Genomic DNA, 18,874 nt, shown 5'->3' with positions numbered 1-18,874 from the left:
CTCTAGAATCAAAAACTGTAAAGTGAATCTGTAAATAATGCCATTTGTGGTGTGATAAATTCAGTTGCTCTGATGTCTCAGTGTGTACTATTTCAAACAAACCTGACTGCCAAAATACCTTGCTCTTGACAGTAACAAACAGAAGTGGGAGTATGTGTCTGTACCGACATAAAACGGGTTTTCTTCAGAAGAAGTACCGTGACGGCACCATGTGGGTATTTCTCAGAGGACTCTGTGTGCGTGTGACAAGCTGACGTCATTTGTCAATGTGTTGACATTTTAGTTTTAATGGAGCCATAAGGTGGAAAATATATACTTGGTTATTTTTAGTTACAGAAATCTAGTCACTTAAGGAATGGAAAGTGGCCCAATATGTGAAATCACGCTGTTTAGAAAATATATAACAATAACTGATGGTCTTCCATGACTGCATGTGCCAAACTGCCACTTTTTGCTCCATTCACAAAACATAAAACAGAAAAAGGGAGCAGCCACAGTCATTTTTTATAAAATGGATTGACTGTCTTACCTAAATGTTCCTCTTTCCACATCTTGTCCACTGAGTCTTACATGAATACCATCCTTCAGCAAAGAGCCGAATGCCATGTACTCTGCCAGGGCCCAGTCCACAGTGCGCTTCGCAACCATATCTGCTCTGCCTCGAAGGATACGTGACAAGCCTTGAATAACACAGATACAGAACATACAGAAATTTAAAATTTTAAAATAATTTTGTATCTTTTGTTGAGTGATACTTTGAAAATAAATTACATTTACTAGAAACCAAAAGTTGTAAAACTTCGATATTGGCTTGACAAAGCCCTGTTTGATAGATAAGCTAGAAAGTAGACGTTTTCATTGGAAGTCTATGGGATATTTTTCTGTTGTGCAGCATAAGCGTATAAGAGAAAACATACACAAGTAGAGTCAGAAAAGACCAAACGTCTGTGCTAATCTTGGTGGGTGTAGATTTAAAGTTTTAGGATGAGTTACATAAAAAAAAAATTGTTATAAAAAATGCATCAGAAGAAAAAGCAAAATGTATAAAAGCTTTGTCAAGCCAACATAATTAACCTTGCTGTTTTTATTTACACACACACGCACGCACGCACGCACGCACGCACGCACACACACACACACACACACACACACACACACACACACAAATACATATTTCTTTTTTGGCTTCATGAAAAAAAATGTTATGCATCTGGAACCATTTAAAAAAAGTTTTTTAGAACAAGGAAGTCATCAGCCCGTTTTTATGACAGTGAAAACAGGGGTACAGTTAGGTGAATTGTGTGAAAAAATACTGTCTTTTCTTTATGCCAATAAACTCTAGTAGTTTTGTTTTACTTGAGAGTTTATTATGTGAGTCTAGGAGAGCATAAGCCTAAGTGGACATCCATGACATGTGGAGTCCCACAAGGATCAATTCTTGCACTGCTCTTGTTTAGCCTGTATATGCTCCCACTAAGTCATATAATGAGAAAGAACCAAATTGCCTATCACAGGTATGCTGATGATACCCAGATTTACCTAGCCTTATCTCCAAATGACTACAGCCCCATTGACTCCATCTGCCAGTGTATTGATGAAATTAATAGTTGGATGTGCCTTAACTTTCTTCAGTTAAACAAGGAAAAAACTGAAGTCATTGCATTTGGAAACAAAGATGAAGTTTTCAAGGTGAATGCATACCTTGACTCTAGGGGTCAAACAACTAAAAAACAAGTCAGGAAGCTGTGCATTTATTGAGTAAGTCGTTAAGCTGTGCATTTATTGAATGAGCACCGTGCGATGTCCGAACTGATTGCACTGTATTTTACATATTCACTGTATTTTATGTCAAATCATTTTATATTTTTAAATGTTTTAAATTCATTTTAAATAAGTATTTTTTTATCATCTTCAAAGTTTTTAAATTGCTTGTTTTATTTTTGATGATTTTTACATTCTTTTATGTAAAGCACTTTGAATTACCATTGTGTACGAAATGTGCTATATAAATAAACTTGCCTTGCCTTACTGGCAAATGACCAATAACCTTATACTAATACCTACCAAATGTATCAGACAAAAAATCATCTGAAAGATCGATTTTAGTTCAAAGTTCTAAAATATGTTTTATGTCTATGCCTTCTACAGTTCATGTTTATGAGAATCAACCCCATCAGGGTAGCCTGGTTTTTCATACATGATATCTCATTGGACTAAAGCACTGGTCTGTGTCAGAGAAATACGTTTGCCGGTGGGTTGATCTGATGCTTTGAGGTAGTTGTGCTCAGAGGCAAGCCATAAACAGAATTAAGCTGGAGGGCTACGGTGGTTAGGGTGATTTAGCAGAATTTAAGGCAGCCAGATTGGAGTCAGCTCTTTAAGTGCAATGGTCCCATAGTGCAACTCCATCAACCCACTATAGCTCCCCTGCGTCTGCTGCTCAGTGAAAGAAAATGATGACCCATGTGGAGCAATGAGACATTCCTATATCAAGAATGTCTGAGGATCATCTGTCAGGGTTCCTTGATGTTCCACACCATTACCACCATCATCCTGCAATACTTTAATGTCAGTTTCCAGGGCTTTGTCCCTAGTGGTTAAAGCTTAACAGTACATAAGATATAATCTAGTTGATGAACTGACTGCTGGAAAAGGCCTCGGGGACTCCACAGCAATAATTAATGTGATAGTTCAAGCAAAAGTGAAAATTAAGTCAACATTTACTCACTCTCATGTCTTTTTAAACTTTGTATGCATGCTTTCTGTCTTCCATGGAATGCACTTTTGCTCTTTTCCAAAAACACAAAAGTAATCAAAATTTTAAGCAAAAATGTTAAGGATAATTTTTCAGTGATTTTTATTTAATGGTAAAATCATATGGCATCTGAAGATTTTAAAATATCAGAATATAACCAAAATGTTGTATGGACTAGTTTTATGATACTTTTATAATATGTATTTAGGTGATTAAGTTCAGGGATTAAGCTTTTCTAGTTTTTGAACCTACAACAGTTACCAGCCTAGATTTCTACCCACTGAGCTACAACACCCCAAGTTAAGGAAATCATATCTGTATAATTTAGGATAGAAATTGAGGCTTCAACACTGCAACAAACAAACATCTGAATTAAATGCTAAAATACATGAAACTCACCACTGTGAATTGCAAAATCTTTCAGAGGGACTGAGCTGGCTACCTCACCAATGTGCCTGAGCTCCTCTTCGTTTAGTCCAGTGAAAGGGCAGCTCATGCTCTTTGGCTCTCCATCTAGTTTGAAGAAGTCTTAAACACAAGATCTAAATCAGTGGTGCTCAACCAGTGGGCCTTTAAAAGGGCATTTAAAAGAAGACTAAAGAGGACTTAAAATGATTTCAAATAAGACAAAACAAGGATTAAATTCAATTTCCACAGTCTTGAAAACCCGAATAGGCAAGGTAGTGTGATGTCTAGACCTGGAAAACTGTTACTGTATAAATTCATCTTAAAATGCCATTGGCATTTTATAAAGAATATAATTTTAGTTTTATTATTTTAAAATATTACAATATTTTACTGACAATAAATTATGAGTAAAAAGATTTGGTTACACTTTATTTTAACTTGTCCTTCTTACAGTGTAATTATGCATTTAAGTTTTGAATAATATTAATTAACTACATCTACTTACTATATGGTTAAGATTTGGTTTTTGCTTAGGTTTACTTGCATGTAATTATGCATAATTTATTGTTATCATAATAGTAAGTGAATGTAATATGTGTAACAAAGACACCTTAAAATAACCTGTTAACAAAGATTTTATAAATCCTTACACTTTATCTAATAAATCACAAATGACACATATATTTGTATTATTTTAATTCTAATTATTTTAAATACTTTTTTGAATTTACAGAAACTAGGAGTGCCCATAGATTAAAATCTGATTAAAAGTTAAAAGTTTTAAAAACAAAACTAGGATAAGGGAACCTTCAAAAATGGTTACGGACAAGAACAAAATTTGACCTGAATCGAGCTGAATAATGACTAAATTATTTTCTCAAATTGGTAAATAATTCATGATTTTTGCAACCAAATCTATTATGGCGTTATTAAAGAGTGATGTTAATAAAGTAACCAAACTCCTGAACAAAAAAAAAGTAAGCTGAAAAAAGTGATGAATGCAAGATATATATATATATACACACCTACACTGTTACTTAACTAAACTGAATCAACACTGAATAATGACCCTACTGTCTTTGATAGCACTGTTAATGCTGAACTGAACTTTTTTCATAATGAATGAACACAATTATTAGACTGAACTGACTGATGCTGAATAATGACACTATTGTCTCACTACAGCTACTTTAAAGAAAAAAATGGATTTGCCTAATTTTTGAAGCATGCATTATTGATTCTGTTATTTTCCTGTTCAATAATGTGAAGCTGCTTTGAAACAACCTGTACTATATAAAAACCACTATATAAAATCGAAGGTACCATGATTAAGTTGACAATGGGAGGAGAGTCAAAAAGTTAGAGAAACCCTGATCTTATATTTTCAATGAAACTCCTAGCCTCTATAAAGTCTTCAATATGTACCTGGCCACGGAGAGTCAAGCCAGTGGCGGATGTGTAGGATCTTCTCATCTTTAGAGCTGGTATACGCCTCCTCACAGATCTTGTCATATTTAGCAACCTCCTCCTGAAAACAATTCACAGTACAGCGCTAGCCCGCCATCCACTATATTCATCAAAAAAACCCAGACACATGACACATTCGTGACAAATTATTAATTAATGATTCATGGCACCTATGTGCTACGGCGTAGAGAAAACAGCAAGATTCCAGTTACAATTTATTCTCTAAGTGAAATCCCCTGAGCTATGTCAGCGAGTGAAGAGTGACAGGGATGCAGTTGTAAATAAAACGAGCTGTCGCCGGGCGAGACAAGGTGTCAGCTATCGGCACTGGAGGGATGGTTTGGTCCGACGATTGTGGTTTCTACGGCGACACAAATCTGAGGGTGGTTGGGGGGGAAGGGGGGCTAGCTCTGAGCCCAGGGAACGAGAGCCCGGGTCAGCGGGTGAAGTATGAAACGTGTCATCACCAGAGCGAAAAGACATTGGCTGAGCATCTGAAGGCAGCCTCCATCAATTGTCAGGAAACAATACACAAACGGCACAGGAAACCCATCACTCCCTAATAGGCCAGGAAAACAACAGCTGTGGAAAAGATGCTTTAGATGAGTTAAAAAGGTCAGTTAGGATGACCTGTGGGAGGAACAACAGCAGGTGGACATTTTCACTTTACATAATGACACAGTAATGAGATTTCCATAGAGTGAGACGCAAACCTCAAACTCTTGCAGTGTTACAACTCCCTCAGAGATGAGCTTGTCGGCGTACTTCTTCAGCACATGTTCCTGTTTCCGGATCTGCTTGTACATGAGGGGTTGGGTGAACATGGGCTCATCCATCTCATTATGTCCAAACCGCCGGTAACACACCTATAAAATACACCAGCAACGTCAATACAGGTGTATAAATAGGCAAATTCAGTATCATTAATCAACCAAACATTTTCTATTGTCTAAAATAACACTATTTCCACTGTTTACAAAAAAATTACATTTAATGTCTATCCCTTTTTAAAATGATCTGTTCTGTTCTGCATATTTAATCGTAACAAATGAAAGCTGCATTAAGATATTTTAGATGTTGTTTAATTCCCAAGTGAGTTCTCAAATACATTTCGTCAGTGTTCAAAATGAGTCACTAGGCTGTGCCACTCAGGATCATGTGATCGCAAACGCAAACCTAAATTACTTACTTGAAGTGATTAACACATAAAACAAGTAGCTAAGGGCGTTCAGGAATGCTAGCATTATCTAACCCTATCTGTTCAGGTCTATCTTAACCAGAGATATTTAAAAACATATTTAACTATTATCCAACCATGTTGTTGGAAACTGGAATCACAACACAAACCCAAATATATACAAAGTATTTCTGATGAAATCCAAAGCTTTCTGGCCATGCATAAACAAGGAAACTACCATATTCAAGGCCCAGACAGTTTTTTTTTTTTTTCAATTGTACACAAAATTTATTCTCGTAGCTTCTTGAAATTAAGATTGAACCACTTATGTCATGTGGACTATTTTAACAATGTCCTTACTACCTTTCTGGACCTTGAATGTGGTATTTGTGTTTTCCGAAGAAGAAACAAAGGTTTTATGGGTTTGGAAAAACATGAGGCTGTGTAATTAATGACAGATTTTTTTGGTGAAGTATCCTTTTAAGGGTGTGAACAGGCGTTTAGTAGTGAGGACACTTCAGTGAGCTTTTCTGCATGGTTACATTGTTATACCAGGTCGTGAGAAGAGAATCATTAAGACAGATTTGTTCAACAACTCATTCACTGAGTCATTCAGGAATGTTTTTGAGTTCAAAACCAATTCATTTAGAACCACTGATTCATTCAAAGACAAAACATAACTACTGTACAGTATATTGCTCAGGGATGCACAACCAATGATAATGCTTTAGCTTTGCTTTGTAAAAGCTGCCCAAGTAACGGGCCATATTGTCTCAAATGTAAGTGGCCACTGAAGTAGAAAAAAAAAGTTAAAAGTTAGAGTTAAAAGTTTTCAAATTGTGTTTAAAAATAATTCGGTTTTAAATATCTGTGGACCCCGTGCAATACCTTCACAAACTATTGTTTGACTTGACATCCCTAAGTTAAAGAGAAAACATAGTGATTCTTGAAGGAGCATGATAGATCTTTAGTTGTGTGATCGAGCAGTCCTTTCCAGTAAGTGATTTACCGTAACATTCAGTGATATTTTCTGTGATATGTAGGATGTGTCTTCACAGTATTTACCAGGTCTATCACCACATCCTTGTTGAAAGTGTTTCTCCATTCTGCAGCAACCTTACAAACATACATCACAGCCTCTGGGTCATCAGCGTTGACATGGAAGATGGGTGCATTGACTACGCGAGCCACATCCGTTGGGTAGTGAGAGGAACGTGCCATTCGGGGATCTGTGGTGAATCCAATCTGGCAACATCAGATAAGACTCATCAATCTACAACATACTAAAAGGTCAAAGGTTAAGGTTTTATGTAAGTCGATTCTAATAGGAAAGTTTGATGTTAACCTGATTATTGACCACAACATGGATGGTGCCATAAGTGGTATATGAAGGCAGTTCACTGAGATGGAAGGTTTCGTAGACGACTCCCTGACCCGCAAAAGCAGCGTCACCATGCATTAAAATAGACATCACCTGTAAAGAAAGGAATTGATGGCTTAAAAAAACATTCCAAACAAATGAGCCACTATATAGCAGAAAATATGTGGTTATATTTTACAGTGACTCATCCTAAAAGATAATCTGAAGATAAATGTAGTACCCTCCTTCCTTCAGTGTCTCCTCTGTAAAACTGCTCTGCCTTGGTCTTGCCCTGAACGACAGGATCTACGGCCTCTAGGTGAGAGGGGTTTGCCATCAGAGACAATGTGATATTCTTATCTGTTTCCCTGTTTATCCGTTCATGGTACATCCCCAAGTGATATTTCACATCTCCTGAACCCTGAAGAAAATTGAAGTGTGAAATGTACATTAGAAATGCAATAAGAGAACGAGAATGAAATGAAAATCATCTTTCATCAGGTGAAATTGCATTACCTCATCTGCAGCCTCAAGTTTGGGATCGAACTGACAGAATATCTGATCCAGGTCTTTGCGAACTACATTGGCCAGGACGTTCAGTCGGCCTCTGTGTGAATCAGACATGGTGTTATTATTATTATGGATTCATAAGAACAGAGTGAGATTGAACGGAGCAGGTTTTGGAGGTACCTGTGAGGCATTCCCATAATTACACTCTCTATACCGGCTTCACTGGACTTGTCAATGATCATCTTCAGGGCAGGGATGAGAACCTCACAGCCTTCCAAACCAAAGCGTTTCTCTGAAGACCATTTCCGAGCAAGAAAATCTTCAAACCTAGAACAATGAACCAAGTTCATCGTAAAAATACTTTTAGTGTCAGCTTTACTTTACTAAATTAAAAGGAAGAAATAAAATGCAGTTTGGTTCCAATATAAAAATGGGTTTAAGCATGGAGAAATAATACTCTAATAAGAAGACAAGAAAATAACACAAATGCTGTACTTTATTTTAAAGATATGCACCGTGTTGAGCGAACCAGCCTGGCCAGCAAAGTCCTCTTCTCTCTGTCAGAAAACGTCATGATTCCTGGAGTTTCAAACTTCTGTCTGATCCACTGGCACTGCTCCATATTGTTGATGAACATGAACTCCACTCCAGTATGACCACAGTATGATGTCTGGAACATTCCAAGCAAATTCTCTTTACTCTTTCATTCATTAATGCATTCATTTTAGAAGGATAATTAAATATCGGCATAATATAAGCTTGCCATATTTGCCCAAATTACATCCTTTCAGAAAAGCTAGTCAATGCCGTATCTGAATCAATACAAGCACAAAACCAGCTAATGAGGAATGAGGAAAGAGTGTTTCTACTCAAATACTGGGTGATATCAGAGTAATCCGGCAGCTACCCACCTCAAGTCTGTGTATGATTTCTCTCAGTGGGAGTGTGCTTTCATTTCCCCCGATAAATGTGGTTAGTGGCAACTGGAATGATTTATCCAGATCAGATTCTTCCAAGCCGTAGGACCCTAAAGATTAAAGAGGAGAAGCATATTAAAGCAAAAAAGCAAAATAAAAATACTGTAATGAATGTTAATAAGATCCCTGCAATGGTTCTTTTTAAACCAAATATTATGCATTACAGTGATGTAAAGATGTATTGATTATGGTTCCAAAAAATCTGTCAAACATTTAATATTAATGATACGCAGTATATTATAAAGTACTATTATTCATTTACACACACAAAAAAAACTTTTTTCTGAATTATACATAAAGTAATGGTTTCCAGTTTGTTTGTTTTTAAACAGCCATAACTGAGGAATGACGCACAGTCTCAAAAATGGATAGGAATTATTTATTGAATGAATCTGATTCAAACAGCGGCCTTACAACACTCACTAAAAAGAAGCATTCACAAATCAGACATCACAGCTTGTGCTGTGTTAGATGATGCTTCCAGGAAACGCTGCCACAAGCGAAAGTGTCCTTTTTGACAGAATGGGAGTTATTGATTTACAATGAAGAGTAGTATGGGAGCTGGTGGAATTCAGATCATGTTCGTATATGTATAGTTTGGATGCGATCTGAGCTCCGGATGCGTTGAAATATTAGAATTTTTACATATTTAGGACTATAAGATCAGTGATTAAAACAAAACGAGTCATTGTTTTCAGACAAACTGGAGATTATTTGTTTTGTGCAGATGTATTCAGACTTTTATTAGTCATTAATTTTACCATGGTGAATAAGCAGAGGGTAACAGCTGCTTCACAACCCATTTTAAAAAGAAGATATCCAAAGAAACCGCACAGCGACAGACACTACATTCTCTAGATTTGAAATTAATGTAGCACATTTTTATATTTTGCCACATTTTCAACCATTTAGTCACAGCCTAGAGCCCCGATATGTAAATCCTAACTAACATGATTACCAATTTCATGGTTAGTTACACCCCCAAATGGTGAAAGAAAACCAGGCAATCATAGTAGGTTGTAAATGCTTCCTGTAGATAACACTGGGGTCTATCAGTAAGACTGTGTCTCCTCAAGAGAGGAGCACACACAAGAGGAGACAGGTGCAAATTGAATTAAAGCCACAGTACAGATAAAGAGGAAAGATACATCATACCTAAATTAAGAGCCTCTGGTCCACTACAAGCCCTCATTAGCTGCACAGGGGGCTATAGGAAAATCTCTGATAAAACCTGACCTGACCGATACAATGAGAGTGTACTGAGGTAAAAGAGGCATGTTTTGAGAGGTCTTCTCATCAGCTATTACTCTCTCTTTTTCGATCTGTTGTGAATACATGTCCTACATCCTTCTACTCTGGCAACACTAAAGGCAATAGGACCCGACAGGAGCAAAGGGGAAGATTTATGGGCCTTTATCTCAGATAACATTAACCTGTGCTTGCGATTGAGTCTGGGGCATAGCTCTCCCTTCCAGCCCCTGTCGCTGTCTGAGACTGGGGAATCTGTAATGGCCGAATGAGGAATGGTTTGCTGACCACATACCGCCAAAAAGCGGACACATACGCACTCTCTCTCCCCTTTTCCATTAATCGAGCACTATGAGTCACCAAATTACCAAACCGCAAGCAGCAGTGTTACTAAACTTCATTACAATAATCTTGATCCTTATATAATATGAAGTGCTATCAGCTCTGATTATGAGATTGGGAAAGCAACTTCCAATGATCTTCGGAAGCCCTGAGCTAAAATGAAAAGACTGATCTAAAAGATTAAACAGAGGAACATCTTAGAAATAGCACGGCATTGGGATTTATGTGCAGAGAATCCATATATTCTATACACTCAGCATATTTAATCGTTAATGTTTTGCATTTTAATGATATAGGGGTCACAATTTGTCATTTGATAAATGGTCTAATAACTGGAAGTCCTCACTTTGCAATGAAAGTGTTTTTTTCCAGTCGGGTCCAACAATCTAATTTTCCTTTCATAATTAAAAAGGAGATGTATGCAGCGGAAGGGTGCAGCTTTGTTGCTACAGTGACGTATAAACACAGTGGCTGGGGTAGTCAAAGTCAGCCACCAATTACATTAGACACAGCTCCGGTAGCTTGAGCTGCCTTGTAAAGCAAGATAGAACTATAGCGCTGATGGTAGACAAAATAAACCGCAAAGACAAGGATTTAAAATAAAAGTTAAAAGACAAATATTGTTGTATATTTTTGGAGGCCTGAAATATGTTGGTCAATGACATAAGAGTGTCTATGATAAAAAAAAAAAAAAGAATAATAATGATAATAATAATAATAGTCGATTTTAAACATTCTTAGAAATATATTGTTTGTATTAATATTGGTTTCATATGATGAAAATATCTAAATTTTATGATATATATATATATATATATATATATATATATACTTTTACAACCTGAACTAACCTTTCCTTGGCATAAAAAATATACAATTCTAAGACATTTTAAGAAATGATCTGGACACATTGTCTCATGTAGTTTTTTTTTTCAGAGCATTTTTTTTTTTTTTTTACATTTTATACAAATATGCATAATTGATTTATTTTTGTTGTTAATTAATAATAAATATATAAATATAGACAGGTCTTACTTTTTTTTACATACATTGTGATACAGAAATGCTTATCTTAGCAGATGACAATGTCAACATATGTGTGATTTGCATTATAATGACTAGACAAATATGTCACTGTCATGTCATTAAATCTGTAAGATGCAATGTATTTAGCAATAAGAAGTTCCTTTTCAAAGAGAAGTGTATTACTCAGCAGGTGAGGTATTGAATGGTGCTGAGGGGGAGGCTAACAAAGAATAATAACAAAAGCACTCTTTAGGATGAGCCCCAAGCAAGGAACTAAGTCAGCATTTACTGGATGTTTTCATAACAAAGATCCTTCTTAAAGTAGGACACTGAAAATAATTGAGTGTTTATTAGAGTCATCTTAAATATGCTAAATAGGTATCTCACCAAGCTTGTCAATTGACGTGATTAAATCTGAGGGAACGAAGGAATCCAGATCGGCAGTGAGGATGCCAAGAGGGTCCAGCCTGGCCACATGGTGACCACGTACCTAAAGTGAGCAAAATGCATATGATTGAATGTGACTCGCCATCTCCATAACCACAGAAAAACAAGAACCAGAAGCAAGACTGAGCCAGGAAGTGCATTCTGTCAAACTAGGGGATATCTGACCCACACAAATATGAACCAGCGTGACACATGACTAACAAATCTCACAAGGATTCACAACAAGTTGAATATACAATCCCATCAGGCTGGCAACAGGAGATGGAAAGAAAATGCTGGCTTTGCCAAAAGACGAAATTTAATGAATCCCTATGATACTTCATTTAATAAATTAGAGGAAGCAGGGAAAATGTTACCACCTGTTTTGATTCAAGCAATCTCTTTGATATTTTCATTTTCAAAAGGGAAAAAAAGCTAGCCTAATTAGGTTAGACTTAATCACGTGATTTGCATAACTACACAGGGACACTATAAAATGTACGGCTGTACAGCCCCGTCTTTGATTTGTTGCGGCACAGTCCCAATGTTGGAGAATATGATTTGATTATTTGATCAAAATAATTTATTGTGTATCAGATTCTCTCAACTGAAAAAAATTAATAAATGAATAAAAAAACTACTCAGAAATTCTAAATTTCTGTCTCTAATCTTCAGTTTAAAGGCCTATTCACTTCATAACACCCACACCAATACATGGAAATGTTCTGTTCAAAATAAGCACACACTGCTGGAAAATAAAAATGTTATACCTTCAATATTGTTCCTCTGTGCTGTTATTGTTATAGCTGTGGTGTAGACTTTGCTATTGTTATACTTTATTATTTTTTAAAACTTAGTTATGGTTATCATTCAATTTATCATTGGTGGTTAAATGGAATAGTTCACCCAAAAGTAAAATATTAACTGGAAATTAACCTTCAGGCCATCCAAGATGTAGACATGTTAATTTCTTTATCAGAACAGATTTGGATAAATTTAGCATTACACCAGATTAATGGGTGCCATCCAGTGCTTTAAATGGGTCGGTACGCACCAGTACTCAGTACCGCCACTTCCATATATAGCTCTTGAGCATACCGCCACCTCTCTGTGCACCCAGAATCTGCTTTTAGCGTCCCGGTACGCTCATTTGGACATCTGTTTTAACCCTTGTGGATTGTTCAAATTCACTACCCTTTCGAGTTGTTCGGGATGAAAACATCCACTCAATTAAACTGCTGAAAAAATGTATCAGATTCATTTTTTTTTCATTTATTATGCATAAATCTATTAATCAACCTCAGTCCTGATCAAAACTACCAAATGTTTTTTAAAAAATCCAAGATTTTAACTCTTTAATTGCCAAGTGACTTATTTTCAATATAAAAGTAATTGTGGCTGGATTTTTTTTTTACTTTTTATAACAGTCTTGGGCATGTCAAAGATTAGTAGCAACATTGGCTTTGAAGCATTTTTAGTTTTTGTGCAGCATTAGATTACATTTTTTTCTCCCTAATTTGTTGTTGGTGGCTGTTTTTGCCCATTCAACTCCCATTATAATTAATTTTTTTGATTGCAAAGCCATGACACCATGTAATCATGCATTCTTGATTGTTTGTGGTTTTCCCTTTTGGGAAGAGGCAACATTTGTTATTTTTACAGTTGATCACTAGGTGGGACCATTACCCATTTAGATAGGCCTGTGCAAAAAAAGCTTAGTTTCTGACTTGTATATGAAGCTATATGGAGTATAACAGCATATTATATTGAGTGTGTATGTGTGTGTGTGTGAGAAAGAGAGAGAGAGAGTGTGTGAGAGAGACCTTTGCGCACTTACCTTAATGTATTTCAGAAAATCACAATATACACCTCAGCTCTTAGAACTACATGGAGTAAACAAAAGTGTATTTATGCACCTGCTGCCTTTTAATGGTGGTGAAAGTATTCGATTGTTAAGTGACGACGTAAGAAGCGCTGTTTCCGGATCCAGGCCTCAACTCGCTTCACTTGAGAATATGACCTCAGCAGCCGTTTATGAGCACTGTTTATTCATATTGATAATTTAAGTTAAACGCTTTCAAACTTACAACATACACTACAGTCTCCGTGCTCCCAGCATCCCAAACACAAATAATTTTTATATATTTTTTTTATATTAATATTTTCATTTTCTGGCTATCTGGTACTTCGGTAGCTTATTTGAAGTTGGTATTGCATTTTGGTTCATAATACATTATGTTCAAAAATTTGATGCAAAGTAGATTTTTTTACAGGATTTTAAGGTTTTAAACTGGCTTTACCATCAAGAAAAGAGGAGGATTTCACATATAGGCCATCTGTACTTTTCACCATCAAAAGGCAGCAGCTGAATAAACACACTTCTTTTTTTATTGTTTACTCCATGTAGTTCTGAGAGCATGAGGTGCATATTTTGATTTTTTTCAGATACTGTACATCAAGGTTAGTGCACAAAGGTCTCTCTCACACCCGCTCTTTCTCTCTCTCTCTATCACACACACACACACACACACACTCACACACTATAATAAGCTATTATAGTCCATATAACTCCATACAAGCCAGAAGCTAAGCCTTTTTTTGCACAGGCCCCACCTAGTGATCAACTGTAAAAAAAACAAATGTTACCTCTTCCCAACAGGGAAAACCACCAACAATCAAAAATCTCACACACACACAAACACTATAATTTGCTATTATACTCCATATAACTCCATATACAAGCCAGAAACCAAGCCTTTTTTTTTTTGTACAGGCCTATTTAAAGGGTTAAGGTTCCCACCTAGTGATCAACTGTAAAAATATTTTGTTTTACCTCTTCCCAAAAGGGAAAACCACAAACAATCAAGAATCCATGATTATATGGTGTCATGGCTTTGCAATCAAAAAATGTCATTATAATGGAAGTCAATGGGGCAAAAACAGCCACCAACAACAAATTAGGGAGAAAAAATTTTAATCTAATGCTGCACAAAAACTAACAATGCATCAAAGCCAATCTTGTTACTAATCTTGGTCCCACTTTATATTAGGTGGCCTTAACTACTATGTACTTAAATAAATAAAAAAATAAGTACAATGTACTTACTGTGTTCAAATTGTATTGTAAAACACTTTTGCTGCTATTGAAGTGGGATAGGGGTAAGGTTAGGGAGAGGGTTGGAGGTATGGGTAAGTTTAAGGGTGGGTTAATATGTAAAGTATGGGTCAACAGTGTAATTATAAATGTAATAACAGAAATTAAATACAGATGTAATTACATGTCGTTTTTTTTTCGTTTTATATATATATATATAAGTACAATGTAAAAACATGTATGTACACAATAAGTACATTGTACTAAATATTAATTAAAATGTAAGTACATAGTAGTTAAGGCCACTTAATATAAAGTGGGTCCCTAATCTTTGACATGCCCAAGACTGTGATAAAAGGTAAAAAAATATCCAGTCCACTATCACTTTTTATATTGAAAATATGTAATTTTGTGTGTTTTTTTCCCAAATCAGTGACATCATTTATGAACTTGGTAATTCAAAAGTTAAAATCTTGGGGTTTTTAAAAAAAAAAAAAATTGGTAGTTTTGATCAGGACTGAGGTTGATTAATAGATTTATGCAAAAAAAAATGTGAAAAAATATTTATCTGATACATTTTTACAGCAGTTTAATTTAGTGGATGTTTTCATCCCGAACAACTCGAAAGGGTAGTGAATTTGCCCACAGTGTACCGTTGAGTTTTTGAAAAATTTCAAAGTGGTGTAGCAATGTAAAAATGCTATATAAAAGCAAAACTATATAAAAAAAAAAAAATCAAGTCAAAGAAATGATACTCTAAACCAGGTGTTATTTTTGATGCTGCAGTTCAGAGCAAAGTGTCCGACTGCAGTACCGCATGCAGCTCTTGCGTGCGGATTATGGGACGGATTGACATTGGAGAGATTATAGGACAGAGAAAGCAAACTCCAGCCTGAATCAAACGACAGAACGCATTTGAACTCAAGCGGACCATCTTCATCTGTGCGCAGCCAAGGTGAAATATATTTGTTATGACGTAGAGGAAGAGCTATGTGGACGCCGTTACGTGTGTTGCGCGAATAGAAACATATAACCTATGCGTAAAAGCTGTAACCAATCAGCAAATCGATGCATCTTTCCAAGTGTCTTCTTATATACTTACATTAGATGAATGTATTGGAAGTTAGCTCAAACACAGAGAAAGTTGTGGCCAAAATAAGACTCAACTCTACTCCCTAGTGGACGAAAACGTCCCCAACAACCCACAAGGGTTAATAGAGGGTTAATTTAATCCTTTGCTTGCGCTGCCGCTTTCCAGAGCGCCCTTCACAATGCACGCTTCCTAATTCGTCCCACCGAGAGCAGAGACTACATTAGTCATACACCATTGAGTTTAACAAGTGAAAAGCGCATGCGTCGCTTTCGCCGCTGTCAGTGTGAACAACTCAACGTGGCTGCAGAGGATGCGTGAAACGCGCACACTCGGCTCGGTAAAAATACAAATACAGTGAACAACACTTAATATGCTCTCCTGGCTTCAGACTCTGAGTACTAAAAGAACACGGTCAGAATCAGATGGCTCTATGGTTCTGTTATGTTTTAGAATTTATTTTATGTAGGCTACATTTTTTCAAAAATTCAATACCCTTTTGCACATTTTATTTATGTTCAGTAGCTCTTTTTAAGGGTATTTTTTCAAAATCCTTTTGCACATTTTATTTATGTTCAGTAGCTCTTTCTAGCTCAAACAAATCCGCAAACTAATAAAATTATTTATTATATTTTATAAGGTCGTCTGTTGACTGCTGTATATAAAACCCCTTCAATATAGTTGTTGTTACCTCAGGGGATGAGGGGAGTCATCAACAAAAATAAAAATAAAATAAAATAGGCTATAATAGAGTACCGGCACCTCTTTTTGGCCACTTAAAGCACTGGTGCCATCAAAATAAGAGTTCAAACAGCTGATGGAAACATCACAATAATCCAGTTCATCAAATAACACCTTGTGAAGTGGAAAGCTGCATGTTGAAAAACAAGTGATGTAATAGGAAACTTCTCCAAAATCTGTTCAGATGGGGCAAAAAACGATATCACTATATCTTGGATGGGCTGAGGGTGAGTACAATTTCAGCAAATGTTAATTCTTGAGAGAACTAGACCTAGACCTAGAGCTCCTCACTTTACCTGATAGGCTCTGATAAGAGTGTGGACTGCCAAATGATCCTCCACCACCTTCTCTGACATGGCAGGGGTCTGGGACATGGTTCGTCCCTGGAGCAGCGCGGACAGACGCTTCTCTCCAGTCTCCTCTGAACCGCTGGCTTGGGCGTTACGAAAATATGCATCCCAAGACTGTTGCAAATATAGCAAAGCACATTTCAAAAGGTCACATTTTCTTATTAATTCAAAACTAAATGTTTCAGTGTCTTCTGACATTGAAAACACCATTTACTCTCACTCTCACTAATATAATTTCAATTCCATGTGTCAAAAGGAGAAATTTAGCCAAATGTCCAAGCTGTTTATTTTCTCTAGTCCCCGTCCACTTTTACTGTACAGAGGAGCTAACACTTTCTGCTAAATAATTCATCCTGTGTTCCAAGCAAGAAAAATGACATTAGGATGATTGAATTATCACCAAAGCCATGGGTCTGAGTCTCAGGCAAAGCATGAACTGATCAAATGTTTACCCTGAAAGCAATGTAAGTTGTTTTGGATAAAAAAAAAAGTGTATGCCAAATGCATACTGTCAAAGAAGAGTTCAAATTTTGAAAGTGCCTCAACTTATTCTATTTCTATTCTTATTCTACTAAAAAAAAATACATTTTATAAAAATAATATAAAAAATTACTAAAACAAAATTACTAAAACTTTCAAATTGAAATGAAAACATCAAAGAAAGAAAAATTAGAAATAAAATAATATGAAAATGACTTAAACAAAACAAAATTACTACAACTTTAACTACAAAGAAAATGAAAGCATCAAAGAAAGAATTAATTAAAATAAAATGTAATTCAAAATATTAACAAAATATAATAGCATATCAATGTTACTACCATAACACTTTGTAACACTTATGTAAAGTGAGTGTAAAGTGAGTAAAAGATGTTTATAGATTGGAATTTTAGCATTTTAGCATTGCATTGCACTTATCAGCAAGCACACTAGGTTTCTGAACCATGATGGAGTTGGAGTGTCTTTAGTAGATGTTCACTGCACCTCATGGACATTTTTGTGATCCTCCAGCCAAGCGTAGTACATCTCCACGACATAGCTGGAGCTGCAGGCCGCCAATGAGGGCTCAGCAGCTCTGCTCGAACAGTTACGAAGTGGGTCACAAACTCGCCTCCATGACCCCACTTGCCCCCTCATCCATTGGCTACTGTTTCTTAGGGCACCAGCTAAGGACCTCAGCTGACTCATGTCTGAAAAACTTCATAAATAGGAAACACAAAGGTATTATATACATAGACTATATATATATATATATATATATATATATATATATATATATATATATATATATATATATATATATATATATATCTATAGGCTATAGATAGAGCATAATTTTTATGCGTGATATGGTTACAGTAATCCATATATACTATATATATATATATATATATATATATATATATATATATATATATATATATATATATATATATATATATATATGGATTACTATAACCAGATCTCGCATAAAAATGATGCTCTATCTATAGCCTAGCTTCGAGTACCGGCAATTGACCTTCATGTCCACCTATTCAATGACGAATTGATTTGAACAACGTAAATGCCCGTTTCCACAATCACTACCAATACATTCGTCTAATGTAAATATATAAGAAGACACTTGGAAAGATGGATCAATTTGCCGATTGGTTACAGCTTTTACGCATAGGTTATATGTTTCTATTCGCGCGACACACGTAACGGCGTCCACGTAGCTCTTCCTCTACGTCATAACAAATATATTTCACCTTGGCTGCGCACAGATGAAGATGGTCCGCTTGAGTTCAAATGCGTTCTGTCGTTTGATTCAGGCTGGAGTTTGTTTTCTCTGTCCTATAATCTCTCCAATGTCAATCCGTCCCATAATCCGCACGCACGCGCTGCATGCGGTACTGCAGTC

The 18,874-nt window shown here is 36.1% G+C and overlaps 1 protein-coding gene across 2 annotated transcripts in view; it reads right to left on the bottom strand.

The window, feature by feature from the left end:
• The window catches only part of ogdhl (oxoglutarate dehydrogenase L), a 26,980-nt gene extending 8,106 nt beyond the window's left edge, over window positions 1-18,874 (bottom strand). Inside the window, exons 1-15 of one of the 2 annotated variants that reach the window (XM_052571893.1) lie at window positions 18,723-18,874; window positions 17,956-18,169; window positions 16,918-17,085; window positions 11,658-11,760; window positions 8,589-8,704; window positions 8,193-8,347; window positions 7,858-8,004; window positions 7,684-7,774; window positions 7,409-7,588; window positions 7,153-7,281; window positions 6,873-7,052; window positions 5,344-5,496; window positions 4,589-4,691; window positions 3,155-3,283; window positions 530-680 (exon numbers count right to left, since the gene is read on the bottom strand). In XM_052571893.1, coding sequence (XP_052427853.1) covers window positions 530-680; window positions 3,155-3,283; window positions 4,589-4,691; window positions 5,344-5,496; window positions 6,873-7,052; window positions 7,153-7,281; window positions 7,409-7,588; window positions 7,684-7,774; window positions 7,858-8,004; window positions 8,193-8,347; window positions 8,589-8,704; window positions 11,658-11,760; window positions 16,918-17,085; window positions 17,956-18,159 — 2,009 coding nt within the window. In that variant the 5' untranslated portion in view covers window positions 18,160-18,169; window positions 18,723-18,874. Of the gene's footprint in view, window positions 1-529; window positions 681-3,154; window positions 3,284-4,588; window positions 4,692-5,097; window positions 5,213-5,343; window positions 5,497-6,872; window positions 7,053-7,152; window positions 7,282-7,408; window positions 7,589-7,683; window positions 7,775-7,857; window positions 8,005-8,192; window positions 8,348-8,588; window positions 8,705-11,657; window positions 11,761-16,917; window positions 17,086-17,955; window positions 18,170-18,722 lie in introns of those variants that run through there. The other variant, XR_008156355.1, reaches the window with a different exon arrangement.

This window comes from Carassius gibelio, chromosome B13 (genome assembly GCF_023724105.1).
Source record: "Carassius gibelio isolate Cgi1373 ecotype wild population from Czech Republic chromosome B13, carGib1.2-hapl.c, whole genome shotgun sequence".
NCBI classification, from domain to species: Eukaryota; Metazoa; Chordata; class Actinopteri; order Cypriniformes; family Cyprinidae; genus Carassius; species Carassius gibelio.
This window is presented reverse-complemented; position numbering and strand designations above follow the sequence as displayed.